This window comes from Gymnogyps californianus, chromosome 9 (genome assembly GCF_018139145.2).
Source record: "Gymnogyps californianus isolate 813 chromosome 9, ASM1813914v2, whole genome shotgun sequence".
NCBI classification, from domain to species: Eukaryota; Metazoa; Chordata; class Aves; order Accipitriformes; family Cathartidae; genus Gymnogyps; species Gymnogyps californianus.
In genome coordinates, this window is record NC_059479.1 from 22,867,858 (window position 1) to 22,894,476 (window position 26,619).

The window sequence follows — 26,619 nt, forward strand, 5'->3', positions numbered from 1 at the left end:
CGGTCCCTCCGTTTAGCATGCATTGGTCAGATTCTGCAGCACGGTGTGAGAGTAGCTCCAGTAAAGGCTGCGTATACCCTCATCTGTGATCAGATGCCTTTCAAACACAAAAATCAAAGCCACAGGCTGTGTTTAAAAGCCTGAATGGTGTGATCGTCTTGGTTTAGCACCGATGTGTCAGGCCAGCTGGCCCCGATCCTTTCACCTAAATGCACGCTCTCATTTTACATCCAAGGCTGTTGTGGCAGCTGCTCTGTGATTGAAGAAAGCCCCAGTTGAAGCATGTTGGAGTAATGCTATCTATTAATCCCATTAATTCTTGCATTACTATATCAGGCCGCTCTCCCTCCTTCATCTGTTGGCATAACTGGGAATGTTCTAAAATCTCCATGAAAAGATGGCAAAATATTTCTCTAACTTTTTTAGCCAGTGAGGAAAAAAATCCTGTAAATGGAGTTATAAAAATTCCAAGTATCCCTTTCTGGGTGTTAGCCATTTTGGCTGCTCTTGACAAAGAGTCTAAAATTATGAAACCCCTGCAGAATTTCTCCTTTCCCAGTACTCCATCCCTGGCAAAGTCTTTTGCTTCAAATCAGTGGGGATCCATTTTTCAATTTAAAACAAATGTTCACCCTTTGGACCCTGGCAGGGAGCTGTGTATTCCATGCTGGAGGATCTGTAATTAAACAGTAGGTGAAGTGCTTGTTTATGTTGAGTTTTTCTGGGTGACAAGTGTTCTACATGTAAGTGATGTAACTATGCTTATTGGTGACCTGCAGAACAGTTTGAACATGGAGTGTGAGATTTGAATTTGCTCTTCCACAGCTCCACTGACAAAGGAAAACACAGTTGGTTTATCTCACTCGCTTTGTCTTTATTTCCCCATGACTGGTAACTCATCTGGGAACAGGTCATTCATCTGGGGATATCAATGTTCATTTCTTGGCTAATGACACAGTCTTTGCTTAAGGAATGTCATGGAAATATGTAAGTGCTGTCACTTGGAATTAATCTTGAAAGAATTAGCTGGAGTTCCTTTGCTCCACTACCCAAAACAGTTTCACTCACAAAAACGTGAAGGGTGAAAGGCAGAGATTGAGACAGGAGAGTGGGACTGTTGCCTTTTGTATTTTTGAAAGCTTAATTTTAGCTCTGAGAACTGGAAATAGGATTCTTAGCAGACAAAATGTACCGCGTGCTTCATCACGATGAGAGCAAATTTTGGTTGGAGCTCCTTGTGTGTATCAGAAAGGTCACACGTGTTATGATGATGTTTTATAAAAGGCACTTGGGTCACTGTGCAAGTACAAGAGATGTGTGATTAATGTGGGGAGCTGTGACAAGGAGCTGATCAGTAGCACTGAAGAGGAGGCAGTAAAACAGAAGACAAAGACCAGAAATCTGGATGATATCTATCATTTCTAGTAATGTCTTTTCATGTCCGTTTTTATTCTATGCCATTGATTTATTCTGACTGGGCTGGTCTATAAAAAAGCATGTACTTTGGAGTAAGGGCATTGCAAGAAACGTTATGTGAGAGAGATTAATTAGAATTAAAAGATTAGACCTGTAATCTCCCCACATTTAGGAAGTTTCAGATACACATCTGAACTTTCTGGTTAGGCAGGCACTGGTTCTAATCAAGGCTTGAGCTGAGAAACCTGATCTCCAGACCACAACTTTGTAGCTTGTTCCAATCCCTAAAACTAATAGGAAATATTTATACTCAATCCAGTGTCTTATGCACTTTCCCAAACAGGTCTGCTAAATTCTTCTATTGAGTCACATTAGGAAAATGTGTTTAGTGTTTGTCCCTGAGCATTAGCGCTGCTTAATACCTCTGCAGTCTTGCTCTCCAGCTAAACCATACTTGGAGGTATCAAATGTGATGATATTTTTATTGTTAATTTTAAAGCTTGTGCAAATGGTGAAAGGCCTTTCTACTTAAAAGAAGACTCTGGATTATTAAATGAAGATCCTTGGATTATTTGTTACAGGAAAAAGCACAGAAAGTAGATTTTTGTGTATTTGCAACAAACACTGGGAGTGCAAAAAAGTGTCAGGAGAGTGTATTCATATCTGTTTCTAGTCCTAGGGAGAAAAAGAGAGAACAACTAATGTGCCACGTGACAGGGGGATAGGACAAGAATATAGGCTAAGAGGAAACTTGCTGTGAAAAAAGGAGCTTCTTGATACCAAACTATTCACAAATCTGGATCAAATTTTGACTAATTGTTTTGACTGAAAAGATGGGAACAGTGAATTTAAAAATATTTGTGCCAGTATTTTTAGAGGGAATTTCAGAATAGCACTGTTTGTTTAAAAAGTAATAGAAATCAAAAGAAGACAGCTAAGCAAAAGTTAAATAATCCTAAAATGTCAGAAAATATTGCATTATGCAATGATTGAAATATCTTAGTCAAAACAGAATAAAATTTCTCAAAAATATTTCCTGTTCAGGGAAAAAAAAATATTACTTAACCCCATTCTCGTCCATCATCCCTCCCTACCTCCCAGACTGACCTCTACCAAATTTTCCGTTTCACAGCAGACCTAAAAATAATCTACTTTTTTCAGCTGTAAATAGGACAGCTACTCATCATGGTGCCACTAAACTACTGAAGAACACCTAGATGGGAAGCATGAATTTACAGTGTACGTAACAGAAGCTATATTTCATTCCTAATTGATTTTTAATAGCAGCCTGCACCTGAATTGCTGTATGTCTAGCCAGTAGCTAGAATTACACTATCCCAGATCATAAGCTACAATCTGAATTGGAAGCCAAAATACATAAATCTAGCCTTCTACCATCAGTATTTGAAGTCTAGGTAGTGTTTTAAAATCACTGTGCAATTAACAACAGCAAAAGGCAGTTTCTGGGTTATAAAGATTGGGTTGGGAAAGGAAAGGATGGCTTGAGCTGTAATTGATAGTTAATTGCTAGTGGATGTCAGGTCTCATGGGCATTATTCTCACCCTGTTTTGGAAAAAAAGAGAAAAAGGTTTTATATTTTATGGGTCCTTCTCTTTCCTACAGCAAGTGAGGTTTCCTAGAGCCCTGTGCCGTAAGCAGATGGCTGTAATTTTTGTTATCTCAGTGCTTTATCCAGTTTATAGCCTTAGCCTAGAGAGAGTTCTCTGTCTACCAAAGGCCTCCCTTCCTCCCTATTTCAATCTGCAATATTGGAGCTCTTAAACGGGGGGATGCCTGTGTGAGTTAGCAGAGCAACTCCTAAAGTGAAGATGCTAATGTGGCAGCTACTTGCAGGGCTAAACTGCTACAGTTTTGGCATGAGAGCTTAAACATGAGATTAGGGCTACACTTTGGCCGTCAGTGGAAAGTGACCCTGGAATGAAAGGAAAAGGCAGTTGCAGGTGAAGGTCAAGCACTCGGTAAATAACCCTGAGTGTGTCAGTGAGGCCAGGGAGCCTTTTTTTCTCCCTAACTGTGAAACTGTGCAAAAGAAAAAATAATATCCTCAAGTGCTAAAGAGTACCAGCACACAGAGCAACAGAGCAAACCCCTGTCCGTCCTGCAGCCTGCTTGTGCTTCACTCCAGCTCCTCTAAAAACCCAGGTAAGCAGGAGCAAGCCGACCCCACTTGCATTGGGAAGGAGACGCTCTGAGCAAGAGCACTTTCCAGGCAGCTGGACTGTTCACTTAACAGATAAGCAAATATAAAGTGGCTCAGCATTGGATCTTAACAAAATGACAAAGAATAAATACTGTATAGGGAACTAATCAACTGCCAGCTGATACCTTTGTTATGGTTTGTGCAGACAAAAAACTGAATCCTTCATGAAACTTCGAGTAGTTCAGGCTGACCGTGGCATGGAAAAACGATCTGCTGGAACATCAGGAGTCACTGCCAGCTTTACAAACATGTTCACCACCTTAAGTTAATCAGCAATCAGTTAACTCCTTGTAAAAAAGTCTCTCAGAGACAGAACTTCTTGAAACAAAAGGGACAGGGTCACTTTTCTTTAAAATTGATAACCTTAGCCTCAAGGAAGATCTCTAATTCCAGATGGTGTAAATCAATTACACTCAACTGTTGCAATTTGGAGAGCTGTGGCATGGGAAATGCAGGTGTCGTCCTCTCCGCAGTTACCAGCACTGACCTCCGAGGGAAAAAATTCTCAGCAAAGAAACACTTAATGAAAATAGGGTATTTCCCTGTAGCTTGGCACATCCATTCCTCCTGAGCTGGGAAGGTAGTATGCCCTATGAATCTTACCCATAAAGAAACACCCATCAATTTCCATAGGATAATTAAAAAGAATAATTTACCGTGGGCTGCAAAGCTCATTATATGTGAAGAAAGACAAGAGCTGTAGCACGTTAGGGACTTATCAGCTGCAGCACCAGCTCCAAGGTGAGGGAAAGGCCCCTTCCCTTCGGTCTCAGACTGGCTGTCTAGCTCTCCAGGTCAGTGGAAGTTTGCAGGAAACTGCAGCCAGGCCGGGGTGTTACTGTTTACCCAGCACGGCTCAAGAGGGAACACAAACAGCAAAGCGAAGGAAGCAGAGGCAGCGGGACAGTGGAGGGGAAGGGGGCCTGCTGTCCAGCCACAGGGACAGAGCCAGGCAGAAAAATCAACCATGCTGCACACAAAAGCACCTCAAAGGTCAAGTGCCTAGAAGAACATTGTTTACCTTCAGGCAGTGAAGCCCTTCATGTTTAAATTCTCGTTCTGTCTAGGTGGAGATTAATTGCTGCTTGAGATGAGCTTAGGGAGGGTCCCTTTTAACTCAGCAGTGGAATAGCAATTGCCTGGGGAATGTGCAGTTCTCTCTTCAAGCCTCTACAGTGACAGCATGTGAACACAGATATGGGACTCCTTCGCCTCGCGGTGACATCTGTTCTTTTGTTTAGTGTTATCTGTAATATAGGTGACTATCTACCAGGAAGTGGTGGAGGTCTGTAATTATGTCATGCTCACTTGCCATTTGAGTCCCACTCTCCAGAGGGCTCACGGGCCCCGTCCTGCCAGCTGATGAAGCTGAGGGACTTAAAAGCTCTCAGCATTGCACCCCAGGAACTCAGCACGTTGTAGACTCAGGCTCCCTCCTACAGCTCTTTACTTTTCAGCATTGTGTCACCTGCCTGCGTGTTTGAAACATCCTCCTGAGACACACAGGATTTTGTACAGGATTTTGGGTGCTTTTCATTTCTGCTCATGTTTCATACACTGTGACGGCAATTTGTCTCATGCTGTTTGTATCATATCTGTGGAGATAACATCACCTCTCCCTTCAGACACTATCCATCAGCCCACAGAGATGATAAGTACTAAATGGCCTTTGAGGACAGTCATCCACGGCTGTTCCTGTCTGTGAAATTCCTGAACATTCTCATTTTGCTTCTCACTTTGTTCCTGCTAAAGATAATTCTCTCACCCTCACTATTCTCTTCCTTCAGTCATACCTTAGCGGGAAAGCCTGGGCAGAGTTTCACAGGTTCTTTAAGTTAATGTTTTGACATAATCCCCATGAAGTTTGTCTTCATCAAGGTCAAAAACACTGCGAGGAGGTTTATAATTTGTTCTTTATGTTAATAGGATCATTAGCAGTTAAGTGACACTTTGGTCAGAGTATTTTGGAAAGCTTTACAAGGAAGTTGTCTAGTCTGCTGTATTCCTCCTGCTAACCCATCAAAGCTTCTTCTAGGTACAGGAGTAACTTCTATAAAGTCACTTGTTTTGAAACTGGATCTTTGAAAATAAAGGACTTTTCAGTTTGGCAGGCCAGTGAAAAGAATTGGTGGTGGAATGTTTAGATTAAACAGAAAGCAGAATATTTTCTCTTTAGACAAAACAAAAGTGACTGCAAAACCCCCAGAAGCCATTCTGAGTCAACATGAAGCATTCTGTTTTGGTCAAATGAAATACATTCTTCCCCTGGAGATTACTGTTAGGAACACAGGAATATTTGTAGAGAAAAATATTACTTTAAAAAGTGTTACTTCAAAAATTGTGGAAGCAAAATGCTTCTCATTGCCAAACAAATAAAAGCCAACATGGAAAGATTTGTTTTTTTAAAAAAACAAGTCTCCATACATTGGCTGAAATTATGTTTCAAGCATCAGAACAATTCATAAATTCTGACTCCCCACAACACTAGATTTTAGGCAGGCATAGACTTTGTAGAAAATACTGACCAGCTTTACCTGAAGTCCCATCATTAAGAACAGGTCTCCTACATTAGCTGCTGCCAGCCGCAGACCGTGGGTAAGGTTCAGCAATTAACAGTTACTGGGTGGATAAGAAACGGGAAGGAAAAAGTGGGGGAAATGTGTGTGTGATTTTGGCTGTCAGGCTTTCATTTAGAAATTCTGTATCAATGAGAAGGAGGGGATCGTTACCTCTTCCTGCTGGGGTGTCAAGTGCTGTCACTGACTTAATGCCAGGAACTTATGCTGCTGGCTCACCATCACATCTTACAAGGCTCCTCCACTTAAAAGTGACCCTTTAGGATATGATTTGAAGATACTGAATATCTTGATTCAGAACGGAAAGCATCTTACTTTTCCCTTGGATGCAGCCCTTAATACTTGAGGAACAACAGAGAGGGTCCTGCACAGGGACATAGCCTATATTCCCACGTCATGTGGCCCTAAACACAGTTAACCAGGATATGGTGCCAAACCCTTCCACCAGTCTGTGCGAGACAGCCAGCTTATCTGCTGGGCTCCACGCTGAGCAGACAGGACAGCATTTGCCTATCTCAGCTTGCTGAGTGTCTGGCAGCAAGTGTAGCTGTCTCGGTGTCTCCAACGTGAAAGAAAGAAGAAATGCACTTCCAACACTGTTCTCACTGGTAATATCTTCTGGAAAGCAAGCCAAAGCCCAAGTCAAGGCTGTCACCCTGGCGCTGCATTTCTGCTTCTCACATTCAGATTATCTCTGTGAACTGTCAAGAGACTTAAGGAGGCAGAAATCAGCTTCAAAGAACATCAGAACCAAAATATGATCTCATGTAAGGGGTGCTTTCATGCACTTCCATCCTCTTTAGTTTTCTCTTGGTCGGGAAGGGATGAAGAAGATGGGGCTTCACATCTGTGGGCTGTACTGTTTGATAAAGGAGAGACTGTGGTTGATGTGACACTCTACCCTGATGCAGTACTTGTACCACCTCTCCTCCTCATTTGTTTCAATAGCAAGGGAGAGCTCATACCCTTCCCTGGGGATGCCTTGCTGCTGGAGCTACGAGCCGTGAGATGCATGCTCTGACAGGACAAGCTGCTTGGATGCGTCACCCTTTTTCCTTCAGAATGGCTTTAACAGGACTTGTGCTCCCATATAAAAATCTGTCTTGCTTCAAATTTGATTTCCAGTTCTTGTGCTCTGCACAAGACTGCACTATGGCTCAAGCTTGCAGTGCTGGTGCTTCATGGTGTCCATATGAATTTTAGAAGGAGCCAGAACTCAAATTCTCTGCAGGGGTATCTTCTAGTTACACTGTGTTCCTGCGAACATCAGTGCTGAAAACCAAATGTATGGAAACAAATTACTGCCTCAATCCTGCCATGTTCCTAACTCACAGTAACACTGAGATGGTGAAACACCAGCAGCTGAATTGCTCTGGGTGGGAAGACACTGTTAAAATGTTCACCAATCTATACGTACAAAGAGTGAACCACACTAGGCACAAACAGGAATTGGTGATTCTACCCCAGTCTGCTTGGACCCTTGTGCGGCAGCCAACACTGATGTATTGGGCTCACATACATAATTTTGTGCCAATTACAGTATCTTGGTCAGAGGAGGTGGGACTCGTGTTTCTGAAGTAGTTATTTGAGAACCAGCCCTATCATGGCCATAAATATTTCAAGAAACAGAATAGCAGCTCTGCTTTGCATAAAAAATAATAGAGGATGTCTGTTGCTGGCCTGCTCGCCCCATGTCTGCGATGAGGAGGTTGCCTCCTTTAGCCCTACAGTTCTAGCAAAGCAGTACTATTGGGGTGTGTGGACAGGAATCAAAGCACAGCTTGGAAACTTGGATGAACTTCTCTAGATACTATTTGGCAAGATGTGACCAGTTCCAGTTACCACAGTAATGATGTCAGACAAGTTGCTGATGGAGGGAAGCAAAACAGAATTGAGCTCATCCTCCTTCCTACTGATGCATTGACTGACTGGTACAAAAAGGTGTAGCAAATCCCTTACTGCTATGTAGAGCTAAGGACTGCAAGGGGAAATCACTGCAAAAGCCGAGGCAGCGTTTCACCTGGTACAGAGAGCTCTTCCAGCTGACGCCCTGAGGACTATCTTACTTGGAGACAGTTGCTTTGCTGACAGTAACAGTATTTCAAATAGCTGAGAGCTGCAAGTCCTGACTTCTGTCTAGGCTGGGGCCTGGGATAACCCTTTGGGAAGGTGGAGCGAATCTTTGCTTGATTTGGCTTTTTTTCCTCCTTCTCTAAGCCATGTTAAATTTTATATGTGCCCTAGGAAACATTGTAGAGAGGGCTCTCTATATTTTAACACAAAATAGACAGCCTGCCCTTTCCTTTGGCACAGGGATCTCAAAGGTTGAAGTAAATGAGTATGTTCCTCACAAGGAAGTATCCATTTGGTTGGGAAGGGTAATTGCAGGAGATAGAAGCAGATGACATTGTCTAGCTGGCTTTGGCAGCATTTGCAGTGGAAATGCCGTCCGCATGAGACTTTCTGACGTGGGCTCCTACGTGGGCAGCTAGTCTGCAGTGAAGACTTGTCTTTACTGCTCCTGGTCGAGAGCTGGCTCAGCAGAGACAGCTTATTCTGTGGACTGAGGGTGGGCTTCCCCCATTCACCCTGTGCTCTGACAGCAGCCACGAGAGAGTTGCTTGGCTGCTCTTCCCGTTCAGCACTGCAGCGCCGTGTTCGACCTGATGCTGCATTTCGCTGCAGAGATTATCCCTCAGACTTGCAACGAAGTTAAACAACGCAGTTAAAAAACACCCAACTATTTCTGTTCCAGCCCTAAGCTACGTTGTGTTTTCAACAAGGAGATGGGCAACGGGAGGAGGGGGGTTTCTTGCTTATTAATTACAATCCTTGGGACTCGCAGCTGCAGCGGGAAGCAGAAAAGGCCTCGGGAACAATTACTCAGGATTAGGATCCTGAGTTCTCCCTCCCTCCAGACTGTCAGTGCACAGCTGAGGCATGGCGGCTGACCCTGCCGCCTTCGGGTCCCTTATGATCTGACTGATGTGCAGGGGTCACAGCTCAATTGCACTGGGGGGGAGAGCTGCTGAATGCCAGATAGTGACAAAGCTTAGAAACTCCACCAGGGAGGCTGTAAAAACAGAAGCAAGCACAGGAAATAATAGCCAATAAGCAGGGCTTCCGATACAATCATGTTCTCATTTCAGTGTCAAGCAGCAGGCCAGCAATGAAGGGAAAAAATACCATTCCCCTTCCTTTTTTGGCAATAATGGCTTGTAACCTCAGAGGAATCTCCAGCCTTCAGGGTCTGGCTCAACATTTTCTCACTCCACCTGGCTCACTCTCATAAACACCCTGCTGAGCACTTGCTCTCTCCACAGAACGTCCAGAGAGATGTCTTTTGGACCTCACCCTTGTCTGGCACTCACAGGGAACTGTGAGTTTCTTCACTTGGAGACAACTGATGGGTTTCTCAGTGATGGCCAGACACTGTCGGACCAATTCCCTTAAAAAGCCGTGTTTAAATATTGAAGAAAATTGTAGGTACGTTCTGAATGCCTTGCTTAACTCCACAATTCGTAGAGCCCTCACTGAAGAACAGTTTTCTTGTCCCCAAAACAGCCTGCTGGCTTTCAACAAATTACACAGGAATTGAATGGGAGGAAGAGCATGCCTTGAGGACAGCATCCATGCTGAGGTATAAACAGCTTCATTTCACTGGGGCCAAGCAGCTTCCTCAGACTGGCAGGCCAGATCCCAGCAGGCACTTGCAAGCTTATAGGCTGAACTGCTGTGGCAGAGCTCTGCTTTGGGGTGGATGAGCAGCTGGCTCGCAAAGACATGGACCAGAGGGATCCCTGCTGACTTGCCTTTCTCATTGCTTCACCCATGGAGTGTATAGTACAAGCTGGTTCATTTTCTACCCACTTTTCCTTCAGTAACTTTTAAAGCACAGGAGTCTGAGTAAGAGCTTTTAGAGCAGGGAGGGCATATGACACAATTAAATTGCATCTGAGAGGGGACAATCTTGGAGGGTGATTTAGAGAAAACAGTCATCCAGTGCTGTTTTTCAGGGGAACCTTGGCACAGCAGTCTCAGGCAAGCAAGAGGACATCCTGCGATTTTTTTAGATTAGCACTGTTCCAAGTGCATCGCCTGCAAGCATTTCATAACTTGAGATATTTTCTTAAGGAACATGCTCAGGCAGTCCCAAAAGATCTGTAACATTTCCTGCACGTGCTCCCACCATAGAGTAATGAAGGCCTGGGTAGCCAGCCAGGGCACTGAATCAGGATAGAGAATTGAGTTTTCAATGCACTATTTCCTGAAGCGTAGGCATTGGGCTGGGTTAACAATATTAGATGTGGGGCATCTGAGCAGTGTGTAATGAGAAAAGGAAACAGCTCAGCACAAGAACTAGGGTGGGTAAAGCAACCAGGGCTTAGAGTAACAGGGAAAAATAAACAAAAAGGAAATAGACAGGGAGAAAAAAATGACTGCAGGAACTAACAAGTAACACCAAAAAGCTACTTTCCGATAAGAGGAAGACTTGCTGGGAAAGCAGGATAAGGGTAGAAAGGGACTATTTTCAACAGACATAAAGAGACAGGAAAATGTCATCCACATGAATCAACCAGGTGTGTTCACCTAGTAGTGCAATAGTTGAATTTAGCTGTGTGGGTATATCACAATCCCCTTGGGATGGAAGTCACGCCTCGTGATGGTTTCACCATCATTAGCAATACCATGAGACTATCAGAGCTGCCCAGCAAATCTGTGTGTTTTCTGTAAGCGTAAGTTTGCTGAACTATTCAAATAATATCAGACAAACTCATTGCCTCTCTAGCATTTGTTTTAGTAAGAGAATTCAAAGAATCACATTTTAGCATTTACTAGAAAAATGAAATTAATTCATTTTCATGAGTATTTGTGGGGAACTGAATAGTAAGCCTATTCAGCACCAGTGGAGTTCATGTCATCCCCTATTCAAGACACTAAAAGTCAGCTCCTTTATCTGACTATTCAGAATCTCAGCTTGGAAGATCCAAGATGATTCAGTGGTTTAGTAATGCATTTGTCAAGTAGATTTGAAAAAAATACCAGCATTTTTTGGGAATATTCTTCTAACAAAAATTCGTATTATTGAAATGGTTGTTCAGTATGTTGTATTCACTTAGTCACAGAGGACCATGCTCCTCTGAAGTTTCTGCTTCCATTTATTATTGGATCTGAACTCAATGATTCTGACACATAGGGGAGAGGCAACTCAGAGAGAACAAAAATGAGCAATGGGACATTTTTTACAATAAAATATGTATAATGCAGTCATCCAGCTTTGCTAAGTATGTCTCACAGATGTGAAGGACAAAGCAGTCTACAAATGTGTAGGAGAGAGAGCAATTACAAAGAATGTTGTTGGGGAGTTTCATGCCTGGGGAGGAAGGGAAAGAGAGAGGACTTGGGTATTCGGGATGAGTCTTAGGAAAAGCACTGTGATAGCAAAACCCTTTAGGATAAAAGAATTTAGTCTGAAAAGGAAAAGGAAAAGAGGTTTAAAGAAATCAGTGTATCAGTTATTTGGAACACAGAACTAGATGGGACAATCTAGTTTTCAAGTCCCGGAATTGAACAACATAGGTAATTTCTGGTTCTGACATCTGTGTCCCTGTGAATTCAGCTGGCATGAAAATCCAAATATGTCCAGCCATTTTCAGAATGTCAAAGCTGGTGCTTCCTGCAGTGCTGGGCCAGTGGGGAGGCGGGATTCGTGAAAGCATCTGAATTGGATTTCTTGTTCTACCTAGCACAGATCCCACAGTTGAACACAGCTTGTACTACCAAAAAGCCGTAACAAAAAACCAAAGTGAAATTCTTACCTTTAACAAAGACGTAAATCTTGGCCATGAGATCCGCATTAGATGGGGAGTCATCATGAATGCAGGTGAAGTAACCGGTGTCATTAGCTATGACTTTCCTGATGACAAGCATGCTGCAGCTTTGCCTTGTGTTATTGCGACAATTACTTATGTGCACCCGGGGGTCTTCCTTCTGGTCCCCCCTCAAAAGCCAGCTTACAGAAGGTGGTCCCCTGTCAACACAACACACCAAAATTAGAGTCATGACTTCAGACAAAATTTGTGCTTCCTTCTGGCCAACTGTTATCAATGTTCCCAGTGTTCCTACTCTTGTCATTTGCAAATGAATAATAAAGGTTGCTGGGTGTTTGCGTTTCCACCCATAAGGAATTAAGGTGGATCGCCCACCCCACACTTCCCCAGAGCAGGAGGGATTCCTGAAATAGTCTGTGGGAACTGTAGCAAGCTAGCTCCTGGAGGAAAGTTTAATTTTTATTTTAACAGATTTCCTGAACATGAGTTTGTTTTTATAACACTATTTTTTAGCCACTTCAAACATTAGAAAGCACCGGATAAAATTATATGTTTCTTCCAAGCTGAGAACTTTGCATATTTTAACAGCTAAATTAACATATTTTCTTGTAGTAAGGCTGCATGGAGAGAGAACATTTATGTCACTTTGCATCACCTTTCTTGCTTATTCAGCAGTGACTCAGTCTTGATTTTTGTGAAGGGTCTGGAACTAATCAGATTACAAATCTTAGAATATCTGCTCAAGACACGTTTTTTTTCAATTCACCTTGTCACGGCAGTCAGAACATAAAGCTAGCAGGGCAGATGATACACCATTTCATCCACCTCACCCATTTGTTGTCTTATCTATGATCATAGCTAATGTCAAATGCAATTCTACGTAGTTCACCGACAAAAAGCAAGGCCTTTTTATAACCTGTTGCAGGACTCAAAGAGAGCTTTCAGCTGATCTAAGTTAGCTTGGTAACAGGCATTGGTTGCGCTAGTCCTACTATGCTGGAAACATCAGGCCACACCATGGCAGCAGCAGCTCTTGGAGCTCTCTTCTGCTTGGGCTGCACTTTGAGGGCTCTGATGATGTACTAGTACAGGCTATACATGCTTATGAGGTGAAGATTATGGCCTGTTTGTAGCAGACTGGTTTTTGGTGGTCAATGTGGAAACTGGTGGGGTATGGGGGTAATCGTCTGTGGATTTTTCTGGGGAAGAAGTTAGTATCAGAGGGAGGCAGTTCTGTCTGTGTTTGCAGAGAGAAGCCACCCTTCAAAAGGACAGGAGATTGACTAACCCCTTCTCACTCAGTGAATTCCCATTCACCCAATGGCATGTGCTGAGCTGAGGAAGGAGTAAGAACCTCTGGATTTCCCCAACTGAGTGTCACCAGGGAGAAATCCGGTCTAGACACATCGACTCAGTATAGCGATGCTAATACCGAACATATCTAACAAGCAAGCTGTGTGAAGTTTCCAGTTAGCTGATAACTCTATTCTTTCTGTGCCAGTGGCTTTGTAGTGGTGCAGTAGGTGCAATAAAGGAACGCGTTTGCCAGCAAATTCAGTGACACTTAAACAAACATCCTCTTGGCCCCCGTTTCTGCCCGTCCTTTTGTCGCCTTCCTGAAGATGATGCGGACATGGGGCTGAACTCTTGAGGTTATTCCCAGCACGTAGCTGAACGAGAGCACTGGGAAAAGTGTGAATATCCTCTCTGGTGAACAGCCTCACCCTCGTTTTTGGATGTACCGTTGACTTGGACAATCCCACCTCATCCGTCATACCAGCTTCCTGTCCTTCAGGGCACTGAATTATTTTTTTGATGCAGAGTGCTCTTTCCCTGCCTTACTAACGTCATTAATGACGTAATGACCACCTCTGTCAAGAAATGGGACTCCTGGCCCGGAATATGGAACAATGGCACTTCACATTCAGACACTCAACTCCCAACATGTCATCATGTCCCTGCCCCTCTACTGTCACCCAGTCTGGTGTCCATCAGGGCTGGAAATCTGCAACAGTGGCTCTGCAGAGCGGGTCAGGGATTTCACACGCCTGTGCTTCCTTACATGTGCCCACTTTTTCCTCCTGCGTATTTTATCCTGGTGGAAGATGAAGACTTTGGCTATTGCTTTGGGATTTTCACACATCTGGCAGAGAGGAGTCACAGCAGTAGCTTTGGCCCGGCTTCCAAAAATCAGGAAATCCTGGCCAAGAACCTCAAATGAATGGAGTTTAAGGGAGAAGGGATGTTCACACAGAGTTACCGCAGTCTTCAGCAGCTACCTGCTCTGTCTGCTGTCTTGCGCTGTGCTCCACACAGCCCTAATGCCCCCTGGAAGTACAAAGGACTTCAGAGCTCCCTTTGGGCCAGTCCGGAGCTAATCTGTGAGCGTGCAGATGCTGGTGTGTCAGAGGAGGCAGGATGACAGACATCCGCAGAGGACCTGATACAGGGAATCTTGCACTCGCAGTGCAGGAATCACACTTCTAGCTTCTATTCCCAGCTCTTGCGTGACCCGAGTCAAGGAACTGAAGTGCTCCGGGCCTCTGTTCCCATGCTAGCACGGCAGCATGCTAGCATACTTTTCTGTTTCTCAGGCCTGTCGTGTGGATTATTGCATTGCATCCATAAAGCAATTTGGGACTGAAGTGCTCATAATTTCTTCATCTATTTATTCATCTGGTGATATGAGAAAAATAGGGTGTTTGTACAGATTAAAAAGGCAGTGGATGGAGAACTGCTGAAAAGTATTGATTTAATTGGCCTGGAGCACTACACCGAACTCATGTCCACATAACGTGTTTTATGAAGCACTCCATCTAGATTTTAAAGGACTGTTTAAACTTTATTGCCGTCATGCTTGCTGCTTGCCAAGCTAAAAATACCACTGTAAGGTTGTTTTGACCTCATAAGCCACACGGCTAGCTAGAGGTATTTGGAAAAAAACTGCCTTACACTCCAGAAAACATCACAAATTTACACAATGTGAGTCAATTTACCTTTCACTATAACAATGAATTAAAGAGACTAGGACAAAAATCAGAAGGGACATATGTGTCAGCATAAACTACAGCTTAGATTCACCTTCCCACTGCTTTTTCTTACTGTTTCTGGTAACTTCTGTTGCAAGAAACCATTCATGTAGTGGCTACAGTCAAGGGGACTTTGGAAGAAGGTGTAAAAATAATGTGTGTGTAAGAGAGAGAGAGAAACTGTAATAGTCTGTATTACCTTAAGCCTTCTCTCCTACAACACTCTCAGAAGAAATTAAAAAACAACCTCTCTCAGTAGCTTGGCATATAAATCACTCTCAGAACAAGCGACACCTACGTACATCTCAGTTGGAGGCCTTTTGTGTGACCGAGCAAGCTCATGTATGTTTGACACAACAGAAAGTGCTCTGACTCTTTGCATTATATATAGTTGTGTGCCAGTCGGCTGTGACCAAATCCCCCATTTCCAGAGGATCATCTCCCTGTAAACACGTCATGACCAAAATTTTCCTTGTTTCTTGCATGGCTAGTTTTTACACATTGTGCCAAGAACTGAAGAGCTGCCATAATTTACGATATCAGCAGTCTGGTTTTTTACGAGTCCTGGTTATCTTTGATTTAAAGAATATGATATGTTTAAACAGGTCAGGTCTTTGAATGTACACATACTAACTGCTGTTTATTTAACTGTCATCTTATAGGCTAGGTGGTATTTGAGGCTAGGAAGTTTAAGCTCATATATATATATATATACATATATATATGTAAAGAGCTAATGACATGCCCCAGTGATCTTGTTTGTCATTTACTTATGGACAGGGAGCGAAAGAGTGATTTTAGCTGCAGAGGAGCTGAATCTGAACCTATTTTCAGATGAGGATTTTCCAGCCATGTCCTTAAGCGTGGTACATCGCCCTCCCATAAGCTTTCTCGTGTGCTGACTCAGGATTTTCCTTGGGCCCCTTTACAACATAAAGAATCTGGCCAAGCTGAATGCTGACCTGAGACTTTCCTCCCTGCTCTATTACAGCCCGTCAAATTCTCCTCCATGCAGAAATGCATGTGAGGGTAAACAGCCCCGCTTCCCAGCTGGCTGTGCAGCAATCTTTGCTCTACCCTACCCGGAAGCTGTACTGTGCCAAGGTAATCAATACAACGAAGGAAATCCAGCACGGCTGGAGCAATCCTTACCTGCATTTTATTTTTAGGGTGTCTCCTGGTAAGATGACAATGTGGTCTTTTGCAATGCTTAGTGTTGGTTTCTCAAAAAATTCTTCCTCAGCAAGACCTGACCCAAATAAAGAAGAAATCATCATTAGACAGGCTATTCAGTATGGTTAGAACAGGCACAATACAGTTGAGGCAAGCTTTTTGTTTTGTAAATAGTTCCTAATTTGGGGGCCCACACAGTGCTTGCATTTATACTGATGCAATTCAGTTGAGCGTGGAGTTAGTCATGAGATCCCCTTAGTTTGTTTTTAGTTTCCTTTATTCATCTCTTTCTTTTCTAACATTGAGCACCTGCATTTCTGCTAATAGTCTTTCTCTCCTTTTATTTAGAGCTAGCTTTATTACTGAATTGTTGCAGTTTTAGGAGAACAGATTCATTTCAAAAGGATTTTACACACATATAGAAGTAGAAGGAGTCAGGTCTTTGGGAAATAATTTGATGTGTGAGCTTATATGTTACATTTCAATCGATGGGAAGAGAGAAAACAGTAATTCTGGGGAGCAAGTCTTTGATTCACAACTGTGAGGCATCTGCTATATTAAAAGCAAATCAAAAGCCTGCTGTTTTCCAAAGCACCGTTCACAAATACTGCATTTGAACTAAATAGCGAGCTGCTTGCTTTGTGGGCATCGTGGCTGTGTACTGGTGTAATGCTCCCAGGCAAATTTGCAGTGGTGTCTGGGGCACCATCATCAGTGTTAGTGTGACAAGGTTTGTCAGGTCTCTGATGACAATGGTCTTTAATGACAGTAGTGATAAAGGTCTCTCTCATCATCATCTCCGGGCTCAGGAAATGTCTTCTGAATGTGAAACTGTCCTCAGTGAGACGCATATCTGAGTGTACATCTATGACAATATAATTTTCAGAAAGTGAAACTGAGAAGAAACAGAAGTGAGGTTGGCCAGGCTGGTTTCCTTGTCCAAATTCAAAGCAACATAATCAAGGAAAGGAGAAAACAGACTTAGATAAGTATCTCAATTTCCAAAGCTCTGACATTAAAGCCGTATGTTTTCTTTCCCCTCCTGCTCTTCAAATCTCTATCTTCTCCTTTGCCTTGAACTTGATAAGCCAGAAATCTTTAGCTGGGCTTATAACAGAGGCATTATTCTCAGCAGAATAGTGAAGATAACATATCTAGCAAAAAGAGAAACATTAGGGTTTAACTTTTCAACTGGATGAAACAGTGATTTTCTTGCCTCCCACCTCCCAACTCTCATCTCTTTTTTGCTGGATTTGAGTAAAATGCTCTTAGCCTGGCATATTCTCTCAGTGTGGAGACTGAATCACTCCCACTTCGGAGAGTCTGGCTTCTTGCATGAGCCATTCAGATTCCCATCAGTAACTCAGCGGAGGTCAGCTAATCTCACGGCACCAGAGAATCCTTCCCAAAGGGGATCCTGCCCAGACAGCATGTTGCCGGACTCCCTTCGAAGGCGTACTGACCCTTCCTATAGACCTCTAGCTGAGACTTTAAACTAGTCCTGGCCATTGCTTCAGCACCAGAGATATCCCCCACCCCGCCAATTTTGCATAACTGATGATACTGTAGCTCTATCTCCAAAGTCCTTTGCAGAATAAGAAGTTGGAGTCTGGCCAACACAAACTCCCTCCAATGCATCTGTGTGACATTGGTTAGCAAGGCCCTACCTCAAAACTGCTATTACATGTAATGCTGTGGAAGCAAAATAGCCAGTGGGTTCCAGCCCTGCAGTTCCCCTGTTTCTTTCAAGAAGTACCGTTATTCCTAAACACATTCAGGATGACACGTGCAGCGTGCAGCATCACATTTAGCAAAGAATCAACAGAAAAAGCCCCAAACTTTGCAGGAGGAGACGGTATCAGGCAAGTACGCCTTTGTGCTTCACTCCGAGTCCCCTCCGGTTGCTAGAAACAACCAGTTCACACTGAGCATGGGCTGAGCTTTGGCATGTGCTATTTCATGGTGCTGAGGTATTTCAGTCTCTTAAGACCATGTGCTGTGCTTTGCAAAAACAATCCAAAAAATGGCCAACAGCTTTGAATATGCTTGTCAGGTGTCATTTAATTTGCTAGCTGAGGGTTGTTTGAGTTCTGTGTAGCTCTCCCAGGACACAGCTACCACCGTGATCTGCTCTGGGCTGTTTATGCTGTGACTTCAGCCAGGTGCTGCTTCGACTTAGAAAATCCTGGGGTTTGAAATAATCTTTTATTTCTTTCCTCTTGTGCCTTCAGTTGTTCTTAGGGCTTAGGGGGCTTAGCTGATGTCTCGAGCTGGCCTTTTGAACAGGCCTGAATTTTACCTCTCACAAGCAAGTGTGACGCTGTTGGAGGGGTCTGGAGTGCAGTGCCAGGCAGCTGGCATTAGACCTGAGCTGCTATTGTGACCGGAGAGCAATGCAGTCCTTGGGCTTTTATAATATTTGAGACTGTTTTTGCTAAAAGAAAGAAAAGTATTTTTCAATTATTCTGTTTATACTTCTGAGCTACTTCTTTCCCAAAGTTTATTTTGGCTTCGGGAGCTGAAGAAAAGAATAAGCAAAGTGTAATTTCAGTGCTTTTCTACCCCATGGAGGACAGGAGGAGAAATTCCTCTGCCACACACACATTTGATCGCTGCTGCCAGGTGACAGAGGGTTTATATAAACACAGCATGTGCCCTTTCTGGCACACCAGAGCCAAAGCTGAGTGGACTGGAAAAAAAAAAAATTTGCAGGCAAAACTGAGAGAGTAGCGGGGGAAAAGATTAGGCTGTGCTACATCAGGACGCCTAAATGCCAAAACTGGCAGGATGATGCCTCACAAAATTTTTAACCTCCCATGGTCCCCTTAGAGCTAGACTTCATTTTTTGGAGGCAAAGCTGGGGACAGCCCCAGGGCATGTTGGATGAGAAGAAAGGGATCTACTCCACTTTCATATTTGTTTTACATATTTGAGGAGACTTGTGGCTTTAAGAAGGCATTAGGATGCTGCAAGCAGCTTCCTGCAGAGAGAAGCAGGCATGTAGGCTGCATTGTGCTTGGCAGTGCGTACCCTCTCTTTCCACAGTCCTCCACCCTAACATTTATTTAGCTTTGGATTCTCATTCACACCCGTCAGTGGTGCCAGGGGAACTGGGATGGAGGTAGATACTGTTTAGTTTGTACAAAGACTGAGTCTTCTGGGACATTGTGTGCAGGTCTCTTACTTGCTGGTAAGATTTGATTGCAAGAGTGGTGAAACACAGGCAGGTGCGATCTAGTTCTGGGAAGGGCAAAGTTAACCCAATGCTGGCATCCCATAGAAAAGCATTGTTTCAATACGCCACGTAGCTTAGTTGCAGTGCTTTTCCTTCTTCTTAGAATGAATGTGAGTGTTCACCATTTTAATGTAGTTCATTTCAGTTTTATGGCTTTAATCAATAAATGTCTCACACTTCTCAAAAAAAGTTTTTCACAGCTACTCTGCACTTTATATAAAAACTCTAAGACTTGACGAACATCTCTCTGAGGTAGTACTCTGTGGTACGCTATAAAACCAGGACCTACAACCTGCCCAGGGTGGGGTGGGAGACCTATGCTGCTGGACCAAGTCCTGCTGAAGCTAATGTGCTCTGATTGCACAGCTCAAATTACAATGTCCAGGCCTAAAATAACATTCTCCTCTTCTCTGCTAAATAATTTTGGTCCTGCTCTAGGGCTACAAGGGTCATAAAATTAAAAACAAGTACTCGCGCCAACCATGTCATTACCGTAGCAAAGCTCTGCAGAGGAACAAACAGCTCGGCAGGCTCTGTTCTGCAGAACGATGTATAAATGCCCAGGAAACAGCATCAGTACCATGGCTGTCCCTGCCATTTTCTTTGTGAAGCTAACACTGCTGCCTGGTTGGGGTGAGGAACCTGGTGCAGCATCCTTCCTTAGATCCTCTGGCATGGTTTTGGATAAGATGCTGGAGTGATAATACTGCAGAATTAGCAGAGAGCCCGTTGCCTCCTGCAGAGTTACAAATAGGTCTTAGCACAACATCCCCTCTGTAAATCAAGGGAGAAAGACAGGCTCCTCCTGGGAAGTGACATGTTGCATCTGATGTTAGGTTCCTGCCCTCAATTACTTGTTGCCAATGGAAGTTGACTACAGCAAGACTCAAGAGCGTAGCGTCACCAGGCTAAAGATAGCCCCTAGAAAGAGCCCCGAGTCAGGACAGACCTTTTGTCCAGAGTCTCATTGCACCATTTCTAATTCTGAGAGTTTATTCTTACCTTCAGTTTAGACTTTAACATTCTGCTCTTGGTGGTGAAAACCCCAAACACAGCACAACCACACAAATCCTTGGGAGTGAAATGTGAAAGGTTGACTGATATATTATCCAGGGAAGAAAAGTATATTGAAAACTGTTTTTCCTGGGATAATCTGATTTTGCAGCACAGCCAACATTAAATGTGGGACGATCCCCGGGCAGAGGGTAATGTGTGACCTCCCTCACCTCTCTGTCACATGGTTTCTAACTCTATCTCACTTGGCTGAGGGAGATGCCTCCCACACTAAGCAAATGCCTGATTGTTCGTGCTAGGACCATCAGTGAGCATGAATAAAAACTATTTTTAATCTCTGTTTCTTATTGTAACAGCCTTCCTTCAAGCATCCTCTAGGCACTGTAACTAGCCAGTAGCTATCCCCAAAAGAGCACTCACAAATGCTTGTGAGATTGAATGTATATAGGTATCGTACATAGTGACAGCTGACGTCAATATGATATCTGATTAAGAGATCCACATATCCCTTTTAGGCACCGCAGCGCACAGAGGAGGGGAAGGCTGAAAAAACAGTATCAAAGAGCACCTAACCTCTACATCAGATGACAAAGAAATAATTGCTAGTCAAACCAGAGACTGCTGTGTTGACAGCTAAATGAAGCAGGTTAGACTAAGGCCTGGATTCCACGAGGACTTGGGCACACAAATAGCTTTTTGCACATGGTTGAACTCCAGAGACTATTCATGTGTGTGAAGTCACTCTTGTGCATAGATCTGGGCCCTAGGACACATCAGGTCCCATTAGAAAGGACTGGAAGTCAGTTTGAGCTGAGTTTAGTGGGGGACGGGGAGAGGCATATACACAACATTTTAAAACTGTTTTGTTCATTGCTGGCAGTAAATTGGGGATACTTTTGTAAGCTGTGCTTACCTTAAAGCATTTCTGAGTCAAAGCCTGGATCAGGAGCATAATCTGTGCTCTGAAAACACTCTGGAACCAATGGGGGCTGTACGAACAGTGTGCATGGCCCTGGTCACCAGTAGTAAGGTGATTGCCAATAATATGGATTGTGCAGATGCTGCCTGCCACGGAAAAACTGGTGAAGCTCAGTCTCTCCAAAGGGCTTTGTATCTGCAGCAGTAAATGACATGAAGGAGAGACAACGTGCTTTCCCCTGAGATGCCAGGGTACCTCATCACAAGCACACAGTGTGAGCACACCTGAAAAATGAACAGGTACCCGTTTTAAAGGGTATTTTCATTACTATATCCCCAAGGAAATTCTATTTTCAATGGAATTAGAAAGCTCAAGGACTCACTGAAAAGCTGTGTTTGTTTAAACCAATGCCCTGTAATCATTTTAGGCTTTATTTCAAGGTTACCCTCTATGAAAAGAGAAGACACGACAGTAGTGCCAGCATTATTGTATCACAAGCCTTGCAATATTTGGTGTGTTTATTAAGTCTTCAGCTCCTGGAGTCAGCTTTCACTTGTTATAATCGAATAATTTTCTATTATTTTAAAGGCTTAAAAAGACAGTAGCAAGTAACTAAAAAGACCCACCTCCCCCCCTTTGTTGTGAATTTGGGTGGGAGAAGAACATACAATTTTTGATTCTGCTAGACTCGTGCATTGACATTAATAAAATGCCTTATGTTCTCTATTCAAAATGCAAAATTTTCTAAATGAAATATTATTGCTAGCATTGACTTTCCCAGCAAAGAAGAAGGGATGCTCTTGTGGTGAAGATCTTGGCTGTAAGTCAGGAACAAACCTCTCAATTTTCTTCTTTTCTGCCGCCTAGTGAGTTCTGTGTCAAGCTACCTGATGAGTACCGAGTCAGTACAGAGGCCAAAGGCCCCTGTGATGGGCTGCAGATGGGGAATGTGTCGGTCAGAAAGGGTTGTTAGAGGGTAACTTACCCTCTAGATGTAATGTGGTTTGATTGCCTCCCTCCCATTTCATTTCTCTCCTGATTTGCTCAGGGAGTTGGTTTTGATCAGGTTATTTGCTCTCTTAAGCCTCAATTCTCCATGAGTATATCGAGGATAATAATTTAACTTGTTTGTAAAGATTTAAACCCTTCATCTTTTCCTATGCATCTGTACAGTGCTTAATGTAAGGAGGCTGTGACTTCCTCATCAGGTGCTGATACAGGCCAAACCCCTGTAGGTTACTGGTTTATTCCCTGCTGAACTACTCTTCCTAGAGGAGATGAGGAGGGGTTTAGACCCTGTCTCAGTCCTAGTCTCACACGAGGTAGGAATGCCACTTCAACAAGTGCTCCATGTGCTGGAGGCTGGTAGCCAAGCTATTCTCTGCATGCCCAGACTGGATATCTCAGTTACATGACACTTCGAAGTTAATTGCAAAATCAAGAAAAATTACCCAAAAGCAGTAGGCAAACTAAAATAAGACAGCTTCACCACCTTTGCTGAGGAATCCAAACCGTAGACATGTGACAACTCTCACAATTGGAGGGTGAAACACAAAGAAAGCAGATGATTCAGGACCAAAGAAGCAGGCTTGACTATAACGGGAAAAAATAATCTCCCTGAAAAGCCTGTCCTTGGAGAGCACGTGGGAAATGGGCTGCAGATCCGCCAGGAAAGTCCAGCTCATGCTCTGTACGCACCTCGCTTTGCCATGCCACTGCCCGGGGACCAGGACCTCACCGTCACTTGGCCATTGATCAACCCACCCTCTTTCCTGCCAGCTGGGAAACCCACCCGTGGGACTGCCGAATGCTGCAGGTGCCCCCCCCCCCACCCTGCCCAAGCTCGGCGACAGGGGCACGAGCAGAGCACGGGGTTCACCTGGAAATCGCTTCCAGAGTGCTAAAGCACCCAGGAGCGTGCTCCTGTCTGCTGGCTCTTGCAAGCCCAACGCACCATCTAGGTGAGAAAAGCAAAGAGCAAAGAGCCCACATACAGTGGGCCCCAGGGGCCCCTGAATACCCATCACTATCCTTTGCCAAAATTGTCTCTCTTGCCTACACTGCTGCCATTCAAGCAGAATTATTGTTAAGGAAAATGGCCTGGCAACTTTTAAAGATTTTCTATTTTCTTTGTTTAAGGGGAATGATTACAAGAAGCCTATCTTCCTGTTGTTTTCCATCTAGAAATAACCAGGAATCCCCCAGAGTGGTCCTGCAACAGAAATGCTGTGTGTGGGCACAGAACTAGCAACCTGTAGGCCAGAGCCAGAGCTTCCATTCCTACAGAAGCTGAAGAAGTTCATCCAAAATTAAATTAGCAATCACAGACTCATCAGGAGAGATGGCTAAGATTCTTCCAGGATATTCGAATGCTAGTGTTAACCCAAGAGTATCTGCTGGCAAAGCAACAGGCTTCATGTTTTTGTTGATTTTCCAAGCCAGAGAAGCTAGTATTTGTTTAGCTGACTCATGACAAAGGGGAGTAGTTCACACCCATTCTTCTTCTCTGCCTGCCGCAAATAGAAGGTTTGTGTAGCTCAGCCAGAGACAGTAGTTTGGGTGTACATGTTCCTAGTGACAACCACAAAAAATTAAATCATTAGTCTCAAGCAGAGGAGACATCAACAACAGCACAGTAAAAACAACTGCTAAGTAGAGCAAGTGTTTAAAGATAAGATAAGACATTGGCTGTGCTCTTGGGATTGTTCCTACAAGGCTTTTCCTCACCCATAGATGCATCAGCATTTCCTGATGAAGTGGCACAGGGTCCCTCTGGTTTCCTTCTGTAGTCAGCAGAAACTCTTCAGCAAGGCCACCTTATTGCTTTGTGTGCTGACGCTTAAAAACCCCCTGTGTCAATTAACAGGAACTTTTCTCTGTTTTTCTGTAATCAAAACATAACCTTTGGAGTTTGACTACACCTGCTCAAAGGCAACTCCCTGAACGTACAATGCCATGTGCTTTCTTGGCTGTCCATGATATGGATCACTGTATCAGTTGCAGATTTATGGAAAGAGGTCACAAAAAGCAACTCTAGGTCAAAATTGTTTGGTCTTTGGCAGCAGCAGCTCATTAATCAGAGCCATTGTTTTCCCTCTGACACTGCAGAGTGTAGAGTCCTAAAGAATGACAGAGATATCATCACCCTGTGCTTATGTTGAGTTATGTAGTGAGGGGACATGTCCTTTCTTTGTAACTGGATGACAAGTCGAGAACTTAGATCTACAGCCATAAAATAAACATGAAATCTGGGAAAGGAGGTGGCAACATCTGCAATCATCTGCCATGCACTCAAGCACAGTTTAAAGTATTTAGGAAATGCAGTAATCTCATGTCGATGGAAAAAAGGCTGGGAATGTTGTTATTTCTTGATCCAAATTATGGCAATTCCTCTGGGAAAGAGAAGACCTGGCACATCTCCATGATTAGCAAATATGCAGACCCAGTGGGAACAAGACACACAAAAAAAGACCACGCTATGTGCTAAAGACTTCGGGGGGGGGGAAATCAAAAAATGTGAGGTATGAAACTGTCTTTGCCTCTCCCGCAACGTGGTCTCCTGAGAAAAGCTTTAGGGTTGCAGATGCAAGTGTTTCCAATGATTTCCAGACAGGATTACTTCATAGGCGCTCCAGACATAGCTTTCATTCTTCCTTGACTTGACCATCCTGAGGAGAGGGCACATTCTTCAGACAAGGCTGTGAGTGAGAGGAGGAACAAGGGCACACATTGGTCTCTAGGATGAACCACCGTGGGGAGCAGCCCCTGCAAGAGCCTGATACACCTCTCCGCTGGTGGCTTTGGCCCCAAGCTTCACCCTCCACTCTCACTGCAGTCCACCACAGCACATGTTCTGCCTGCCCTTCACCTCCTCCCAGAGGACTCAACAAATGAGGACTTACTGCTACTCAGTCTTCAGATGTAATATAGCATTTATCTGGAAGTGAATCTAGCCAAGATTTCTCCCCTTTCTCCAGAGCACTGGGTAGGAAAATGGGAAGGTAGAAGGCCATCTAGATCTGGCTCCACTGGGTGCTTTCCAGGCTTCCCTGTGTCCCTGTGTCAACTCAGAATTGTCACCACAGGTGAACTCCTGGGAGCATATTTGTGTTTTGATGGATAGATAGCTGGATATTTTTATTGCATGTCAGCCCAGCAGTTCCTCATAGCTACAGACGGTAAACCATGGATCAAGTTATGATTCTGGCTTGTCAAAACCCTACATTCGGTTCCCTTTAATCTAATCAGAATTGCTCTATGCAGGGTAATCTGTATGCAGTGAGTAGTTACTTAGAAAGTTTCGGATGCTAAGGAAGGAATGTTTTAAAACTTTTAACTAAATTACTTTATTATTTTGAGTAGCTATCAGCAGATTAGCTCATTCATCAAAGGTGACATGTAAGGCTGAAAAGTCAACAGCAGTAATTCATGGACTTCATGTGTGTCACAGCGCAGCACTAAACACTGCGTTCACTCACACATCAATGGGATTGAATTTGGCACCTCTCTATATTTCTTTCAAACTTATTTGTTTCGTACAGCTGCAAATAATGAAAGCGATTGTTGTGCTGACTCTGTTCCAAGAACTATTCCCCAACCTGCTCATGTGCACAGAAAGAATCGGTCACTATTGAAATCTATCTTGATATGAGCCAGGACCTCTCACGAAAAAAAGTAGTAAATCTCTGTTGATGCAAGCAGTGATTTCTCTCTTATTCCTACCCAGTTTTAACATTTATACTGGACTTTTAACCTGGAATAAAGGGGCTGCCTGTACTCAGGATAAGAGTAAAGCTCTCAGGCTGGATATTTCGTTAAAGAGAATGGACTTTTTTTTAAGTTAGAGCAGTAGTAGAAAAGTCTTCAATAGCTCTTCTCTTGTATACAGTTTTATACCGTTCTCATCTTTTTCTGTTGACGTGACAATAGCCATCAGATTAAAAAAAAAAACCAATCATTTTCTTTTCTGTGTGGATATGATATGGTAATTATTTTTTTTCACTCATTAATCACAACATTATTGCACGCTTCTTGGCAGACTGGAAATAGATATAGTGATTCCTATACTATGATGGCACTTCCTGCAGAGGGAACGTGGTGCACCAAGGCAGTATTAAAGCTGGGTGCAGGTCAGTCTGTTCACAAGGCAGGAGACAGGGAGAATGCAGCGGGGTTTATTTTTCTGAAGGCAAGAAGTTGCCTTT

At 43.6% G+C, this 26,619-nt stretch overlaps 1 protein-coding gene across 1 annotated transcript in view; it reads right to left on the reverse strand.

The window, feature by feature from the left end:
• The window catches only part of LOC127019484 (vascular endothelial growth factor receptor kdr-like), a 98,757-nt gene extending 86,568 nt beyond the window's left edge, over positions 1 to 12,189 (reverse strand). The window contains exon 1 of the mRNA XM_050901527.1: positions 12,034 to 12,189. Within this exon, the coding sequence (XP_050757484.1) occupies positions 12,034 to 12,145 (112 nt within the window). The 5' untranslated portion in view covers positions 12,146 to 12,189. The remainder of the gene's footprint in view (positions 1 to 12,033) is intronic.
• Positions 12,190 to 26,619: the final 14,430 nt, after the last annotated feature.